The sequence below is a fragment of the Lithobates pipiens genome, unplaced genomic scaffold (assembly GCF_037356315.1).
Source record: "Lithobates pipiens isolate NorthernLeopardFrog02 unplaced genomic scaffold, aLitPip1_a1.2 Scaffold_23, whole genome shotgun sequence".
NCBI lineage: Eukaryota > Metazoa > Chordata > Amphibia > Anura > Ranidae > Lithobates > Lithobates pipiens.
In genome coordinates this window covers 32,603,041-32,622,176 of record NW_027507785.1, presented here as the reverse complement: position 1 = coordinate 32,622,176, position 19,136 = coordinate 32,603,041, and the positions used below count along the sequence as shown (strand labels likewise).

The window sequence follows — 19,136 nt, the reverse complement described above, 5'->3', positions numbered from 1 at the left end:
TTGTTGGCATCATTTGGAGGAATAGTGCCCCATTGTTGCCATCATTTGGAGGAATAGTACCCAATTGTTGGCATCATTGGGAGGAATAGTGCCCCATTGTTGGCATCATTTGGAGGAATAGTGCCCCATTGTTGGCATCATTTGGAGGAAAAGTACCCAATTGTTGGCATCATTGGGAGGAATAGTGCACCATGGGCATGATAAAGGGAATCAAAGGGCCACATCTGGGCCATGGGCAGCAGTATGGAGACCAATGCTCTAAGGCCTCGATCTCCCCACTGAGCAAGCAGATGACAGGTCCGTGTCGCTCCACTATGCAGAGTGGACACAAACACAACCTCCCTCTCCTCCATGGGGCAGACAGATGGAAACGGACATGCAGTCCGTTTCCATCCAATTGTCATCCGATCCGCTTGACGTATTGCCATACGTCTGTTTTCAGTGGATTTTGTCAGATCGGATGCCTGGCGGGTGTCAGAGGACACATGTCCTCTGTCATCCACCGCCCTATAGAGGACAATGGATGGCCCAATCTGGGCCACCTGAGAAACTGACAGGCGGACCAGAATGGTCCGCTGGTGTGAAAGATTCCTAAATGATTTAAGGCAGAGCTAAGCAACCTTAAAGAGGTGGAGAACTACCTGAACAACATGAGAGATGAAAGATCACTGTGCATGGTGTCACCTCCTCACACCTGATTTAAACTTCTAATTGCTGTACTACCGTGTCGCAAACACGTGCATTGCATGGCAATCATGGGTTTAATTCAGGTGGTGAGTAGGCAACATATCGCCTTCTCACCACCTTGGATCACTTTACAGAGGAGCAGCAGTGCCATAGAGGGCTGCTTTTACACTGAGCCCTTTGTGCCATTCAGCAGTGCATCATTTTAAAAGCAGCCCTAAACTATTATGCCCAGTGTATTGCTTCACACTGATCTGAAGATCTCCTCTTTTCTGCTGGCACCACTCTGGAGATCACTAGCTGGGATAAGAGGTGGAGTGCAGTTGGTATCACTCCACATGGGACCAGAGTCTAGTCTCGGGGGGGGGGATTTTCGGAAAATACTTTTTTGGGGGGCACTTTATCTGGGAAATGGCTGATGTTGGCGCTTCAATCATCACGGCACCATGGTTGTTATGGTGTCAGGATGATTGAAGCGCATTATTTCTATTATTATATTGTTATATCAAATTAAATAGTTCAATTCACCATAATGCAGAATCAGTGGGAGCCCTGAGCATGTCACTTGCCACATCGCCTGTCACCAGATGCGGATTGTCACTTGCCACATCACCCGCCACACGTTGCGGATTGTCACCTGCCACATGTTGTAAATTGTCACCTGCCACATAGCCTGCCCCCAGATGCGGATTGTCACTTGCCACGTCACCTGCCACATGTTGCGAATTGTCACATGCCACGTCGCCTGTCACCAGTTGCGAATTGTCACTTGCCACGTCACTTGCCACACGTTGCGGATTGTCACCTGCCACACATTGCGGATTGTCACCTGTCACATGTTGCGGATTGTCTCCTGCCACACGTTGCGGATTGTCACCTGCCACATGTTGCGGATTGTCTCCTGCCACATGTTGCGGATTGTCTCCTGCCACATGTTGCAGATTGTCACCTGCCACATGTTGCGGATTGTCTCCTGCCACATGTTGCAGATTGTCACCTGCCACATGTTGCGGATTGTCTCCTGCCACACGTTGGGGATTGTCACCTGCCACATGTTGCGGATTGTCACCTGCCACATGTTGCGGATTTTCACATGCCTGCTACAATTGTCACTTTCTGTGTCACTTTCCTGCTAAGGTGGTCTCTTGCTGTGTCCCAGAGTGTCAGGCTGCAGATTACCAGTCAGGCAGCAGAGAGATGATGTAACCTCTCTGCTGCCCGGGGCTGCCTGCACATTGAGGGCAGAACTGCGGGGATGCAGGGCAAGCTGTGAGAGATGATGTCATCTCTCCGTTCCCCCGCCTCCTGGTTCCCTGATTGGCCAGCAGCCCGCTCACACCGAGCCACCTAGATGCTCGGTCTGCTCTCTCACCTGCTTGCCTACTGACCGAGCCGCCCAGCCCGCCTGCGTACTCACTTGTGGAGCCACCCACTCACTCACCCGTATTCTCGGAGGGGGCAATTGCCCTGTTGCCCCCCTCCTGGATCCTCCCCCTGCATGGGACAGGAGCCAGTACTACAGAGGAGCCATCTGCTTATGTGCCTCTTGCTTCCTACTACAGCTCCAACTTTACAAGTAGTCGCTCTGCATTGCACTCTGTTTAATGCTCGGTAAATGGTGGGGTCAGCAAACCAGTCACCTGTCCACGATCTACAGGTTGCTGACCCCTGATTTAAGGGGTTTCCAGTGGAGAGTACAACATTCAAAGGCATTTTAGACAATTGTGCGCTTCCAATGTTACTATAGCATTTTAAGGAAGGTCCTTTTCTGTTCCAAAATGATTGTGCCCCCGTGTACAGGCAGTTCCATATAGACATGGTTGGATGAGTTTGGTGTGGAGATATGATGGTACTCGTTTTTTTAATAAACCTTCACCCCCTTCTCTTCTCTTTTTGTATTCTGTAAACTTCCAAATGCCCTTAATCTTAAAATGTTTTGTGTTTCGAACATAATTTGTGTGCCTTTTTTATTAAAGGGTCAAAAAAATCACATAATAAAATGTGGACAGGTAACAGATTTTTTTTCTACAACCCCATACAATATGTAATCAGATGAATAATCTTCTCTTTTCTTTTTCTCCTGCAGAGCCATGTTTGACTATGACAGAAGCAAAGACAGCGGACTCCCCAGCCAAGGCCTGAGCTTTAGGTTCGGAGACATTCTACATGTCATCAATGCCTCTGATGACGAATGGTGGCAGGCCAAGAGAGTCATGCAAGATGGAGACAGCGAGGAGATGGGCGTCATACCCAGTAAACGAAGGTACCTGATATATTCATATATCATTAATAGAAATATTTTCAACACAATCTGTGGATTTGCTAAAAGCACAGTGAGGCACAAAAATGCAAAAAGTGGAATACATTGTTACATAGTTAGGTTGAACTTATTTGCCCTCAATTGAAGCTTATGGGGTGCAGATCACACCAGGCGTTTGAGAGATCGGATCCATCGATCAAAATGAATGGGCTCGAATCACACCGCACTGAACCGCATGTGAATCGCACTGGAACACGCAGTCAGTTCCTATGAGATTCCTAGTTAGAGATGGGCTGAACACACCCCCCCCCCCCAGGTTCGGTTCGCACCAGAAAACCTCTAACAGGAAAAAAGTTCTAGTGAACATGTGAACGCTATTAAAGTCTATGGGACACGAACATGAAAAATCAAGTCTTAATTTTAAAGGCTTGTATGCAGGTTATTGCCATAAAAAGTGCATGGGGACCCACGCCCTGGGGGACATATATCAATGCAAAAAAAAGTTGTTTTTTCAGGAGCAGTGATTTTAATAATGCTTGAAGTAAACAATAAAAATGAAATATTCCTTTAAATATCGTGCCTGGGGGTCCCCTTAGTCTGTCTGTAAAGTGGTACACATGTGCGATGTATAGAACTTGCCCAAACTATAATGACATTTCTAAAGAAAACATTTTTATTTAAACTTGCTTGCAGCTGTAATGTATTGCCGACTCCTGGCAATATAGATGACAAAATAAAGGCGTAGGGTCCCCCCCGTCCATACAAAGCCAAAGGCCTCTTCCCGACAACCCTGGCTGGTGGTTGTCAGGGTCTGCAGGAATCTGGTTAAAGGGAGCCCCCAGATCCCGCCCCCCTATGTGAATGGGTATCGGGTACATTGTACCCCTACCCGTTCACCAGAAAAAAGTGTCAAAAAGTAAAAACCACAAGAGACAGTTTTTGACAATCAGTTTATGAAAAAAAACAGAAAGTGTCCCGCAATGTAAATCCATCTTCAATCACGCCACCTGACGGACCCGAAAAATAGAAAAACCGAATATAAAATGACCCCGCCCCCTCTGACGTCACATTATGTCAGAAGGGGCGGGGTCACTCGCTTACGTCACCGGGTGGCCTTGCCCTTGCCTATATACATGTCGAATCGAAGAGACAGCAGCTGCTGGGACGCCACCCATGGAGGCGGAGCTTTTTTATTTTTTTCTATTTTTCTGGTCCAACGAGGCGGCGTGATTGAAGATATATGTACATCGCAGGACACTTTTTTCTTTTTTAATAAAGGAATTGTCAAAAACAGTCTCTTGTGGCTTTTACTTTTTAACACTTTTTTTGTGAATTGTTAGGGGGACAATATACCCTATACCCATTCACATAGGCAGGGTGGGATCTGGGGGCCCCCTTGTTAAAGGGGACTTCCAGATTCCGATAAGCCCCCCCGCCTGCAGACCCTGACAACTACTGCCCAGGGTCACCCCAAAGCACTCTCCCCATGTTGAGACCAAGCGGCCTGGTATAGTTGGGGGGGGGGGGTGGCGCTCGCTCCCTCAATTTCCTGGCCTGCCAGGCTGCATGCTCGGATAAGGGTATGGATTTTGGAGGGGACCCAACACCATTTTTTTTTTTTTGGCGTGGAGTTCCCCTTAAAATCAATGCCAGACCTGAAGGGCCTGGTAAGGATTTGGGGGTGGGGCCACGCCCACGCCATATTTTTTTGGGGTGTGGAGTTCCCCTTAAAATCACCTTACATCTTCCTGTGCCCTACTGTCACTGTACACTGCACCACTAACACTGTCCACTGCACTACTGACACCATCCATGTTTTAATACATTTTAAAATGTTTGTTTACATTTATTTATAAGTGTGTGTGTATATATATATATATATATGTATATATATATATATATATATATATATATATATATATATATATATATATATATATGCACACACACGCTTTGGGGTGCACACCCTAATGTAAGAGGCTGTGCACGGAGGGTGCACCAGCCTAGCACATTACCTTAGTGACAATTTATTATTTAAAAAATACCATAGCTCATAGCTATACCCAACTGTCCCTGATTTTGAGGGACTGTCCCTGATTTGGAGTAATGTCCCTCTGTCCCTCATTCCTCCTGATTTGTCCCTCATTTTGGTCTGATCTGTATAGATGTATATAACATTTTCCAGTTTCCCAGTGCTAAACTTTTCATCTGATTTCTAAATTGCTGCATTTGTAATTTCCAAAAGCCAATATAAAGGAATATTAGTGGTAAAAAAACACTTGTGGGTTTAACCAATCTTGTTTTTTTGTACAATTCTCCTTTACGGGGGCGTGGCAAGGGGTGTGTCCTATGCCTGCATACTTTTGCTGATACGTGTCCCTCATTCCCATCTCAAAAAGTTGGGAGGTATGATTATACTAGCAAATCAGTTTTTTCCCTTTCGGTTTAGAGTTCTACTTGGGTTTCCCTGACCTGTTGTTAGTGGCAGTGCAGCCAATGTGGTGGCTGAACCAGTGGAGACCCACGATTTTAATCAGCCGCACAGCTATGCCTGAAAAGCAAAACTAAAACAAAGAGTTTTTTCTGCAGTGCTCATATGCTAACAAAAAACTGCTGGTAGGAGGAGAGAGCAGAATGACAAGGAGATGAGCTCATCAGTCTGCTGCTTGTCCTCTGCAGTCCAGTCACAGGCAGGGGGGAGAAACAAGATCTATTATTATTACTTAAAGTGGTATTAAACCCAAAAGCAGTGTTAATTTCGTCGACTAAACTGCGACTAAAACTAAAATGCCATTTTAGTCAAAAGACTAAGACTAAAACTAAATTGAAAATTTGACTTTAACATTAACACTGGTCTGCAGTGCATGTTCATACCTCAATGCCATAATAAATAACATATTAGATTTTTCACTCCAGCAGTATATAATGAGTTTGGAAATTGTAGAGAAATGTTAACTAATGCATTACAATTTAATGATACCTATTATATTATAGATGACTAAAATTAGTTTTAGTCTACTAAAATGTACTGGAGATTTTAGTCGGCTAAAACGTAGGACATTTTAGTCGACTAAAACATACTGGAGATTTAGTAGACTAAATACGACTAAAACAATTGCAGAAGACTAAAATGGCGCTAAAACTAAAATGCCATTTTAGTCCTAAGACTAAGACGAAAACGAAATCGAAATTTGCTGCCGAAATTAATACTGCCCAAAAGCAAAAATGTATTATATTGCACCTTACCAGTTCCTGAATTTGTTTCTTTCTTTAGGCTTTATTTATGTTCACCTGGTGATCTGACCAGTAAGGCCGCGTACACACGCGGGGACTGTTCGCTCAACTTTGTCCGTCAAACAGTTTCAGCGGACAGTCCGCTCAAAATTAGCATGGACGGACTTGCCCACACACGACGAACGAACAGTCCGCTGAAACCGTGCGCGATGACGTGAACGGCACGTACGACGGGACTAGAAAACGACGTCCTATACACTGCAATGCAAACTTCGGCGTGTAAATCCTTTCTGAGCATGCGCGGAACTTAGTTTGACGAACAAGCCTACACACGAGGGGACTGTTCGCTGAAACAAAGTTTCAGCGGACAGTTTTTCGGAATTTCCGAAAAACTTTGTTCAGCAGACTGTCCGCTGAAACTGTCCGCTGAAAGCCCACACACGAGCGGACTGTCCGCGAAACACTGTTCAGCGGACAAAGTTGAGCGAACAGTCCCCGCGTGTGTACGTGGCCTAAGTGTTGTTTTTCAACAGAACAAGCGCTCCTGCAAATGTACATCGCGGCCGCCAGCCACGCGCATCAGCTCCCCCGCAGTGCAGCATGCGCGCAAGCGTGTGCCTGCTATAGCTGTTTAAAGGGCCGATGTACAGCTACGGCGATTTGCGCAAACGAACCGAGCTGCCGCAGTATAAAGACGGCGGCTGGTCGGCAAGTGGTTAATGACTAAAACAAATTTCTATGTTTTTAATAAAAGAATATGCGTGGAACGGCGTCATAATTAATTGGGTGGACACAGGTTTTTCTGTAAAACAGTTCAGGTGCCTTGGGATTCCGCGGAGAGAGAGGATGTTGCTGTAATAATTCAGTTGTGTGTTGCAGCGCTTGACCTGAAAATTCTTGGCTGTGATCAATGATCTCAGTAGGGATCAGTGTGATGCTCCATGTGTGGTCAGTGCAGCACCAGGTTGGACCTCAGTCTCTGAGCATTTCGACAAATGAGTTCAATCGGAAATACCTGAATTAATGAAAACCTGTTTAGCGAATCTTTCCGAATATCCGTAAATTTGTAAATTTGAAAATGCATTTGCAGGGAATTTGTACTGTCCTGGCATTTTGTTGCCTCAAGAAATTAGATAGTCCGTCAATATATAAGGATTGATCAATTTTCAAATATATACTATATTACCAAAAGTATTGGGACACGTCACGCACATGAACTTTAATGGCATCCCAGTCTTAGTCCGTAGGGTTCAGTATTGAGTTGGCCCACCCTTTGCAGCTGTAACAGCTTCAACTCTTCTGGGAAGGCCGTCCACAAGGTTTAGGAGGGTGTCTATGGGGATGTTTGACTATTCGCATTTGGGAGGTCAGGCACTGATGTGCACGAGAAGGCCTGGCTCGCAATCTCCCCTCAAATTCATCCCAAAGGTGTTCTATCAGGTTGAGGTCAGGACTCTTTGTAGGCCAGTCAAGTTCCTCCACCCCAAACTCGCTCATCCATGTCTTTATGGACCTTGCTTTGTGCACTGGTATGCAGTCATGTTGGAACAGGAAGGAGCCATCACCAAACCATTCCCAACTATCAGAGTTGCCTGTGCTCTCATCCAAACTGTCAAACCATCAAGTGGCTGGTGTCATAACTGATCACATGTGCAGCATCATGGCAGTTGCAGACCAGGAAGACGCTAAGATGGCAGCCTCCTTGACTGAAAAGGAAAGGAGGGTTTAGTTCCACTTTAAGTTGGTCTTGGCACATTTTACAGACCCCACATAGGAGGCTTTTTTGGAACCCCACTAGGCAGATCCTATTGTGTGGAACCCCAAGCAATTACACTGACAGATCAAATAGCCTGGAAACACTTTAGAATCCTCAGGAATACCCGGATGGGTGATCTAGATCAAGGATCTCCAGACTACGGCCCTCCAGCTGTTGCAGAACTACACGTCCCATGAGGTATTGAAAAACTCTGACATTCACAGACACGACTAGGCATGATAGGAATTGTAGTTCCTGAACAACTGGAGGGCCATAGTTTGGAGACCCCTGATCTAGATTGACTAAGGCTGGCCAAGTGGCCATATATTATGCAATTTTCTTACCTTCAACCATGGGTTAAAGGAAAGGAAATCGCTTAATTCCCCCATCAACACAGTCTGACGGCAGGGAAACCTCCCACTGTCAGAATACAATGATCACTACTGGCGGCTAAAGCTATATCAACTTCAGTACAACCAGTCTGCCCATAGATGCTGCAATTCATCCCAAAGGTGTTCTATCCGGTTGAGGTTAGGACTCTGTGCAGGCCAGTCAAGTTCCTCCACCCCAAACACGCTCATCCATGTCCTTATGGACCTTGCTTTGTGCACTGGTGCGCAGTCATGTTGGAACAGGAAGAGGCCATCCCCAAACTGTTCCCACAAAGTTGGGAGCATGAAATTGTCCAAAATGTCTTGGTATGCTGACACCTTAAGAGTTCCCTTCACTGGAACTAAAGGGCCAAACCCAACCCCTGAAAAACAACCCCACACCATAATCCCCCCTCCACCAAATGATTTGGACCAGTGCACAAAGCAAGGTCTATAAAGACATGGATGAGTTTGGGGTGGAGGAACTTGACTGCCCTGACCTTGAACCGGTAGAACACGTTTGGGATGAATTAGAGTGGAGACTGTGAGCCAGGCCTTCTTGTCCAACATCAGTAGCTGACCTCACAAATACGTTTCTGGAAGAATGGTCAAACATTCCCATAGACACACTCCTAAACCTTGTGGACAGCCTTCCCAGAAGAATTGAAGCTGTTATAGCTGCAAAGGGTGGGCCAACTCAATATTGAACCCTACGGACTAAGACTGGGGTGCCATTAAAGTTCATGTAAAGGCAGGTGTCCCAATACTTTTGCCAATATAGTGTATATCCCATAGTTTGTAGGCGCAATAACTTTCACCCAAACCAATAAATGTACACTTATTGGGATATTTTTTTTTTTTTTTTTTAACCAAAGACATTTGTAGCATTGGATACATTTTGGCCTAAATTTATGAAGAAGTGTGATTTTATTTAATATGTTTTATAACAGAAAGTAGGAAATATGTTTTTTTTTAATTAAAAATTACAGTCTTTTTTTTAATATCGCAAAAAAAAAAAAAAAAGAGTGGTGATCAAATACCACCAAAAGAAAGCTCTATTTGTGTTTAAAAAAAAAAAAAAAGTCATACAGGGGGTAAAATCTTCCCGAGCTGAAGTGGTTAAGGACATTTCTTCCTTTTGTTGTGTTATAATATATAAAACATCCATTCGCACAGCACTATTAGAGTGGGATATTCCCCGGACGGCAGAGTGTGATTAATCGGCAGGCTTGGATTTCCAGCTGTGGTTTTGCTGATTTATGGACAGCAGCACTCAGGTTTACTGAAGAATTTGCATATTCCCTGAGAGAGGATGAGGAGGGTGGCAGCCCAGGAGCATCTTGTAGATGAGCTGCTGCTGCTTCATATGAAGAGCTCCCAGTTAAAGTGGAACTAAACCCATCAATGTTAATTGTTTCAAAATACAATTACATTTAAGGCATGCCGGGAGTGCTAACTGTCAGAGTTGCTTGAGCTCTCAACCAGACTGTCAAACCATCAAATGGCTGGTGTCATAACTGATCACATCTGCAGCATTGTGGCAGTTGCAGATTGAACAGAAGCAGCTTCCTTGGCTGAAAAGGACAGGAGGGTTTAGTTCCGCTTTAAGGTGGTCTTGGCATGTTTTACAGACCACACATAGGAGGCTGTTTTGTACCCCCGAGCAATTACACTGAATGCATTGTGTCTATCAGATGGCCTGGAAATACTTTAGAATCCCTAGGAATAGGGATCTAGAATGGGTGATCTTTGCTTGCCTTCATCCTACCCTTGGGGCACTTTTCCTTTCACTGATATAAGACACTATTTCTCCCACTGACATCAACAATGAGCCACTATTTCTCTCTTTGATGCCAAGTGGGAGGAAAAGTGCCCCATCATTGGTGTCAGTGGGAGTAATAGTGCCTCGTCATTGGTGTCAGTGGGAGGAATAGTGCCCCATCAGTTGGTGTCAGTGAGAGTAATAGTGCCTCATCATTGGTGTCAGTGGGAGGAATAGTGCCCCATCATTGGTGTCAGTGGGAGTAATAGTGCCTCATCATTGGTGTCAGTGGGAGGAATAGTGCCCCATCAGTTGGTGTCAGTGGGAGGAATAGTGCCCCATCATTGGTGTCAGTGGGAGTAATAGTGCCTCATCATTGGTGTCAGTGGGAGGAATAGTGCCCCATCAGTTGGTGTCAGTGGGAGTAATAGTGCCTCATCATTGGTGTCAGTGGGAGGAATAGTGTCCCATCATTGGTGTCAGTGGGAGTAATAGTGCCTCATCATTGGTGTCAGTGGGAGGAATAGTGCCCCATCATTGGTGTCAGTGGGAGGAATAGTGCCCCATCATTGGTGTCAGTGGGAGGAATAGTGCCCCATCATTGGTGTCAGTGGGAGTAATAGTGCCTCATCATGCAAATGGAAAGGTCTGTCCCCAGTTGCGATTTCTCAGAGGTCAACAGTAAAAAAAAAATCACAATTATTGTGACTAATGAAAGCGTCCCCGCTCGGGATTTAGAGGTTTGGTTGCGGAACTATGGGGAGGTTTTGATTAAGCCCAGCAAAATCCTTGATGAGCGTAACATCTGGACTGGGGGTTGGTCAGTAACAGTCAGGTTGGCCAGGGATGGGAATGTTGTCCGTCACCTGCCCTCCTCGGCTTTTATAGGGAGGGATAGGATGACTATTTTCTACCCTGGTCAGCCGAAGCTGTGTCACCGCTGTGGAGAAAAGGGGCATTTGAGCTCCTCCTGTTCAGCCTTGATATGTTCAGTGTGTCGGGGTCAGGGTCACATAGCCAAGCACTACACCGATATGATCAGGTGCAACCTGTGCCTGCGCCTTGGCCATCCCTACAGCAAATGTCCTGAAGCCTGGCACAATATGGAGAAGAAGGTAATGGATGACTTGTCGAGGCTGGACGGGATGGAGGGTGAGGCTCTGGTGTACCATCCTCCTCTGTGGTCACTGACTCCCCTGGTCCTGCTCAGGATCCCTCTCCAGTTCCTGTGGCCACCCCTCCTGTGTCTGTAAGTATTCCTTCTGTATCTGCCTCTGTGTCCCCCCAGCCTACTGTACCCTCTACTCTTGTGTCAGGACCTTCTAAGTCTGTGCCCCCCGGGTCAGTTACCCCCCAGGTATCAACCCCTTCTAAGTCTGTCTCAAAGGGAACACCACCCCCACCAGGAGTGGTAGCATGTACTAAAAAGGTTGCTTCTTCCTCTGTAAAGGAGTCTTCTGTGAAGACTCCAAAGAAAAAAAAACAAGAGATTATGGCATTTCTAAAGCTGACCTGCAGTACCTGGAGGAGAGAAGGAAGGTTGGGAAGCGGAAGCAGGTGGTGAGGATGGAACGGGCTCCAGTGCCTATCTCCAACCATCATAGGTCTTCTGAATGGTATATTTCTTCATGTGGAGCTTCTTCGGAATGACGTTCCGATTCGGAAATGGAGTTTGAGGCTGCCTCAAGAAAGAGAGAGGCTTCTGGTGATGAGCAGCAGAGGGGAGCTAAGAAGCAATCCACCTAATAACCCAAATGGCGGTTCCCCCTCCGTTAAAAGTGGTGACAATAAATGTCGCCAGCATTAAGTCAGTAAGAGCTCGTTCCATGGCCTTCTTTTTGTTCAGCCAATTAGACGCTGAAATTGTATTTTTACAAGAGACTAGGTTGACAGAGGAGATCACAGTTGAAGAGGTAATGAGGGCAATTGAACATCTTGCCATCAAAAAGTCACCTGGACCAGATGTCTTGACGGCTGAGTTTTACAAAGCCTTTAAGTCTATTCTGGCCTCACATTTGGTAGAGGTTTTTAACAGTTGCCTTGCTGAGGGGTTTTCTTTCCCCTTCCATGAGGCACTCGGCTGTGATTCTTCTTTCAAAGGGTAAAGATCCTTCGATGATTGAGAATTGGCGCCCCATCAGCCTTCTTAATGTCGATAGAAAGATACTGGCAAAGATTATTTTCTGGTGCCTATCATCAGTAGCAGAGTCTTTGTTTTCTCGCCATCATCACTGTTCGGTCCAGGGTAGAAGCATCTTCACAGAGGTTTTAGCTGTCCGGGAGGCCTTGGAGCGGTGCAGGGCTGCAGGCTGGGGAAAGTATTTGCTGACATTGGATCAGGCAAAGGCTTTTGATCGTGTTAACCATGAGTACCTGTGGTTGCTCCTTAGTAAGTACAGTCTGCCGGGTGGTTTTGTCGATTGGTTAAAAGTCTTGTATAAGGGAGAAGAAAGCTTTCCTCTTGTTAATGGTTGGGTTGGGCAGTTCTTTGAGGTTGGCTCCGGGGTGCACCAGGGTTGTCCCCTGAGTCCCCTGCTCTATGTGTTTGCAATCGACCCCTTCATCGGGAGGCTAGAGAGCGGCATGTTGTGTGGTGTGCCAGTGGGGCTCCCGGGTGAGCCGCCTTTGAGGGTTGTTGCCTATGCAGACGATGTGTCGGGGATTGTCACTGGGGCAGATGAAGCAGAGGAGGTGGTCTCTCTGACATCATGGTAATCTGAAGCATCAGGCTCCAAGATCAATCAGGAAAAGAGTGAAGTTTTCTGGATGGGAAAGGAAGGTGAGGGGTTTGATCTCCTGGACACCTTTCCAGTGCCCCAGGAAAGAATTAAGATTCTAGGCATTGAATTTGGGCCCAGCGATTATGGCCTCAAAAACTAGGAAGGTAGACTGGAAATTGCCAATACTAAGGTGGTCAGCTGGAAGAGATGGAAGTTATCTCTGAGGGAAAGGGTTGATCTGATTAAGACTTACCTGATTCCGATCTTCTTGTATGTCAGCTTTGTCTGCATCTTGCCAGTGTCTCTCTATGCTAGGGTCAGTAGTGTGTTCTTCCAGATGCTGTGGGGAACAGACTGAACCTCATCAAGAGGAATGTCACCTATCTATCCAGGAGGGAGGGTGGCTTAGGTATGGTCAACCCAGTTATTTTATTTTCGCTGCTATTTCTCAAATTTAACATTGGCAATATGCTTGCAGTGGAACCTCCTGGATGGGTAGGCATATTTAGATCTTGGTTTAGGCCTTTTCTATGACTTTGGAAAGAAGGTGGGCAAGTGAAGAATCTCAGGGGTCATCGTGGTCAGCTACCAGCCTATGTTGCTCCGTTCCTGAAGTTACTGCGGCAGTGGCGATTTTCGGCTGAAGATCTCAGATTGGTTCCCGAGGAAAGCCCTTATGATTCGAGTCTTGAGCGAAGTCTTTCATGACCCACTGGCCTTAAAGGATTGCCCAGGCCCAGTTTTGAGGGTAGGGTTAATATTGATTAATTTGGACAGAGTACCCCCTAAATTTAGGGATCTGGCCTGGTTGTGCTTCCATGGGAGGCTCTATGTTCGGGGCAATTTGAAATTCCGCAGTGGGGTGGATCGTAGCTGTCCTCAGGAGGAGTGTGCAGATGAGGAGGACACTATGGACCATTTTCTGCTTCATTGCCCCTTTAACATAGAGGTGTACAAACAGGTGGGGCGGGCCCTCAGTGTTCCTTTCCTCTCCAGCCTGGGTTATGCTGAGTGGGCGTACGGAGCATTCAATACTGGTGGGGTTTTTTGTTTGGATACACTTTTTCTAGTTAGCCTAGTAGTCCGTTATTTCACCTGGAATGCACGGTGTCAGGTCTGCACTCGGCATAAAATCCTTCCTGTTGAGGTGGTGGTGTATGACATTCTGCATGAGGTGGAGAAGATTTGGGTGCTTGAGAGAGACAAGCGGAGACAGGGGGCTTGGTTGAAGGCGTTGAGGGGTTTCAAGCCTCCCTGACTGCCAGGAGTCTCTTTCCCGGGTGTGGATTATTTTTCAATAAAAGATCAATAGTGCCTCATCATTGGTGTCAGTGGGCGGAATAGTGTCCCATCATTGGTATTGGGAGGAATAGTGCCCCATTGTTGATGTTAGTGGGAGGAATAGTGTCTTGTATCAGTGAGAGGAACACTGCACCGAGGGCCAGATAAAGGCAAGCATCCGGCCCCTGGGCCGCTGTTTGGAGACCACTGGGTTAAAGGAAACAAAGTCGCTTGATTCCCCCATCAACACAGTCAATGTTTATGGGGGAACCCCCTCACTGTGCTATTTTATTCTGACAGCAGGAGGTTTCCCCGCCATAAGAATACAATGACAATGGCAATGGCAGCTATAGCTGTTAACAGGGATTGTATGGAAAAAACCTAACAGGCTAGTTGCACGGAAGTCGATGGATAGATCAACCAGCCCGCCCATAGATTAATCGAACTTCGTCTGGTTCTTGCTGAACTGGCAGAATTATGATCCCTTTATGGCCGGCTTTACAACCTACTTCCCAGGCAAACCTTACCTTACCATGTGATTAGCTGTCAGCCAATGACAGCGGATCACCTGATGTAAACAGAAGATCGGTAATCGTTTTTTTTCCCCCCTCACACTGTCAGCATGAGGGGGAAAAAAGCTGATCACCGGCTTCTGTCAGAGGGACATCGGTCCCTCACACAGAGAGCCGTGGCTGCCTCATCTGTGTCCACCAGCGCTACCTATCAGTACCCACCAATGCCACCTACCAGTGCCCATAGTGCCACCTACTTTTGACCAACAGTGTCACCTATCAATGCCCACCAGTGCTGCCAATCAATTCCCATCAGTGCTGCCTGTCAGTGTCACCTACTAGTGCCCATCAGTGCCACCCATCAGTGATTGTCAGTGCCACCTATTAGTGCCACCTATCAGTGCCCTTCAGTGCCGCCCATCAGTGCCACCCATCTGTGGCATCTCTCAGTGCCCATCAGTGCCACCTATCAGTGCCCTTCAGTGCCGCCCATTAGGGCCACATATCAGAGCCTATCAGTGCCCATCAGTGCCGCCTATCAGTCCCCATCAGTGCAGCCTCATCAGCGCACATTGATGAAGGAAAAAAAGTACCTGTAAACTATGAAACTGTTTAGTTTTTTAAAATTTTCTGTCTTTTTTTGTTTTTTTATGAAAAAATGTAAAACCCAGCAGTGAATAAATACCACCAATAGAAAGCTCTTTTTTTGTGTGAAAAAAATGCAATTGTCATTCAAAGTGTGACAGCGTTGAAAATTGATCTGGGCATGAGGGGGGTTTATGTGCCCGGTAAGCAAGTGGTTAATTAATGCATCATCAACTCCATCTAGTGGCCAAATGCAATATATTTTCTCATTTAGATATTTTAATAACTATACTGGGTTTTGGGCACAAGATGGAGCTAATGATACAGAATAGATTAATCTATTTGAAAATATACAGTGAATATTAGTTCAGGTTTCACAAATGTTTCTGACATTAGTGCAAGGAATGTTTTATAAATTGCCCCCTAAATCTATGCACATTTATTGCATTACAAAATTAGTGGCAAGTCCAATTTTTGTGAAGTCTTGGTGGATTGGCAGCCCATTCATGCAGTGGGTAAGTGGTTATCACTTCTGCCTAGCAGCGTTAGAACCATAAGTCCAAATCCCAACCATGGCACTACTTGCATGTTCTGCCTGTGTGGGTTTCCTCCGTGTACTCCAGTTCCCTCCCACACTCCAAAGACATGCTGGTAGGTAAATTGGCCCAAGTATTTGTATGCATGTGAGTTAGGGACCTTAGATTGTAAGCTCCTCGGGGGCCAGGACTGATGAGAATGTACAATATATATGTAAAGCGTTGTGTAAATTGATGTCGCTATGTAGGTACCCGTAAAAAAATTTAATAACTGGCTGCTTTAATGCAACACATATTAGCACAAAAATGTAAATGGTCTCTTATGGTTACTGCGTTTGCTGGATACCATGAACAATTTACCCACTGCCTTATATTGTTGTCTGGAATTTGCTCTATAATTGGGTTAAAGGACATTTTTTAAACACATTTTGTGTATTTGTTGAATTCACAGTTGTGTTGAGTCACAGATCCATTTGCAGATGCTATTTTCTGTCTTTGTGGTTTAGCTGGCAAATCTACATTAAAAAATCTGCAGAGCATAAGCTGCCTGTTATTCTGTTGTCCGTATAAGCAGAATGTTATCTCCCCAGTCAGCAGCGATATTACCAGAGCGGTCATGCTTCATTTAACTATTGGCCTGAGCTTGTGTTAAAGTGGAGCTGAAGTCAAAAAGAAAAGTTTTACTTTCTTACAGAAGACATAGAAAACTGGAACATTATATGATTTACAGTACTTTTTTGTATTAAATGTCACTCAACAAATAGCAGTACACATTCTTTCCTGTTCTTTATCCTCGTATATCAAGGGTCTCCGAACTTTCTCCAAACTTTCTAAGCAAGGGGCCAGTTTACTGTCCTTCAGGCTTTAGGGAGGCCGGACTGTGGCCATTGAGAATAGAAAATGCCCCAGCGTCAGTGCCCTATCATTGGTTTTAATTGGAAGAGCAGTGCCCCATTGATGGTGTCATTAGGGGGGAATGGTGCCCCCTCACTGGTGTTAGTTGGTGGAATAGTGCCCCATAGGCCAGAAAAAGGCAAGGGGCCACATCTGGCTCCCATGCCGCAGTTTGGAGACCACTGTCATAGATGTATATCTGCAGTTTGACTACTTACCAGGTGGCACTACACCCCATCCAAATGACACCAAATGTTCCCCACCAGTTCCCCGTTGTGTTGGAGGAACTGTGATAACAATGCTACCCACGCTCACGTCTGGTGGACCTGCCCCTTAATCCTCCCTTTTTGGATCCACATACTTGATCTCCTACATCAGCTCATAGATATTAACCTTCCCAGCGACCCAGGGACCATCCTCTTCCATGCCACTATGGAGCCCATTGGCATTTACAAACGTTTGCTCATCCCTCACCTGTTAAACACAGCTAAGGCTCTCATTCCCACGCTCTGGGGCCAGTCTTTATTCCTATCCATTAAGAAATGGCTACAAACGGTCGCTGAGGTACATCTAATGGAAGACCTCACCCACATTGCCAGAGGAAACACTAAACACCGTACATTAACTACATTACATTAACATCCACCCTCTGCTACAAGGATATCATGTGTAAGGTCCCACATGACACCCAGTCATCTGTGACAGGTTAATATTTTCACGCAAAGAAAACTTTGTGTTTATAGCAATGTGTTCCTCTTCTTTTTGATCCTAACGTTCTATTTGCTTTATGTAAGTTGACATGCATGCCAGAGATCCATCCTACCCCACTCCCTACCCCACTCCCTACCCTTACCCTAATTTCCTCCCCTCTCTCTTCCCCCCCTTCCTACTTGCCTCATCTCCATCCCCCTTGATCTCTACCTCCCACTCTTCTCTATTGAAACCATTACCAAGTCAATTACATTTTTTCATCTTGGTTAGCTCAAATGCTTGCATAGCTTTACCGTATGCCTTTGCATAGGCCAGTTGTTGTAACTTTCTTATCCAACACCAGCATACCCCTACAGGCCCTCGACTGTAATTTGATTATCTGTAAGATCATGTGTGCATAAGAGCTCATGTACACTGTTTCAATGACTGTTTGCATATTGTTACATGTTTTTCCCATTTTTACTTTCTTTCAATAAACAGATTGAAAGAAAACAGACTGTATTAAAAAAGAAAATATCTGCAGTTTGAGATCTAAGGCGCTGCTGCCTCTGATTATTTGTCTTACTAGATTTGGGTTGAGATTTGGTGATGTACTGCTTACTGTTCTTCTTTGCTGGAGAGGAAGCTGTACCTGTGGACCTGCAGTACATGGATCTCCCTGCTTTTACTTCATCCATTCTATGGATCTGTATTTCTCTACCTCTCCTACTGCTTCTTGAATATTCCCCCACCAGTCATTATGGGCAGATCTGACATGAGGATGCAAAGCCCTGCTCCCCTCCCAAAATAGCTGCCACAGAGACACAGTACAGAATAAGAAATGGTAAGCCATTACCAAGGAAAAGATTTGCTGTAGGGAGACCACAGCAAGTACTAGTGAATAGCCCTCTGGTTGACTTTTTTGGTGCTCTTTAAAGCAGAACTCCACCCAAAAGGGGAAGCTCCACTTGTCTGCCCCCCCCCCCCACATTTGCCACCTTTTGGGGGTGACACGTCTAGCCACAGTGAACTGAGCCAAAGGTTTGCCTCCCCCTCCTTCCCCTGCAACCTTCTGGGACACTTCACAGGTCCCAGAAGGCTTTGCGCTTGCACAGTAGGATGACAGTGGCAGCACCCGATAGCCGACTGAAGAAATGGCTCAGGTGAGGACATCGCTGGATCCCTGGACAGGCAAGTGTCCTAATATTAAAAGTCAGCAGCTACAGTATTTGTTCACACAAAATATGAATGTGAATGTCATGCTGCATAAAGCTGTAAGATACCATAGACATGCAACAGGAGATGATCAGAAACCGCAAACATGCTATAGGAATTGTTGGAGACTGGGGACATGCCTCAGTAGACAGTAATTAAAAAATCAAGAAAAAACACGGGAGCTTCCAAGAGCATCAGCAAGTCCACACATGTATCTACAGACAATGCTCACCTCCTTTATATGATTGAAATCACAGATAATTTCTCAAAGTGTCCTCCGCAGATAACGGTAACTCAAATATGGTGTCAAATAAGGTGAAAATAACTTCTAAGTGTATTAGTTACAATTACAATCATGCACTCACATGGAAAGGCTCACACGGGATTATGTAAATAAATATACTATGGAATTAGTGCTTTATATGACTGGATGGATCAGAGGAACTTAATCCAACAAAGAGTGAGTAGGTTGTGGTAGAGATGTAGGTAGAAATGAATTGAGGTTTGGTTTAAAACTTGGGTAAAACTTAAAACTTGGGTTTGGGCCAAACCTGCAAGGAAGCTGGCTCTCTGCTCACTGCCACCCAATCAACTGCGGTCAGGGAATTCGCCACCCTGCAGCTGTATGTATAAAAG

At 45.6% G+C, this 19,136-nt stretch overlaps 1 protein-coding gene across 2 annotated transcripts in view; it reads left to right on the top strand.

The window, feature by feature from the left end:
• Nucleotides 1-19,136, top strand: part of LOC143927370 (disks large homolog 2) — a 1,494,912-nt gene that overhangs the window by 1,276,313 nt on the left and 199,463 nt on the right. For both annotated transcript variants that reach the window (XM_077451405.1, XM_077451406.1), the window contains one exon: nucleotides 2,771-2,947. In XM_077451405.1, coding sequence (XP_077307531.1) covers nucleotides 2,771-2,947 — 177 coding nt within the window. The remainder of the gene's footprint in view (nucleotides 1-2,770; nucleotides 2,948-19,136) is intronic.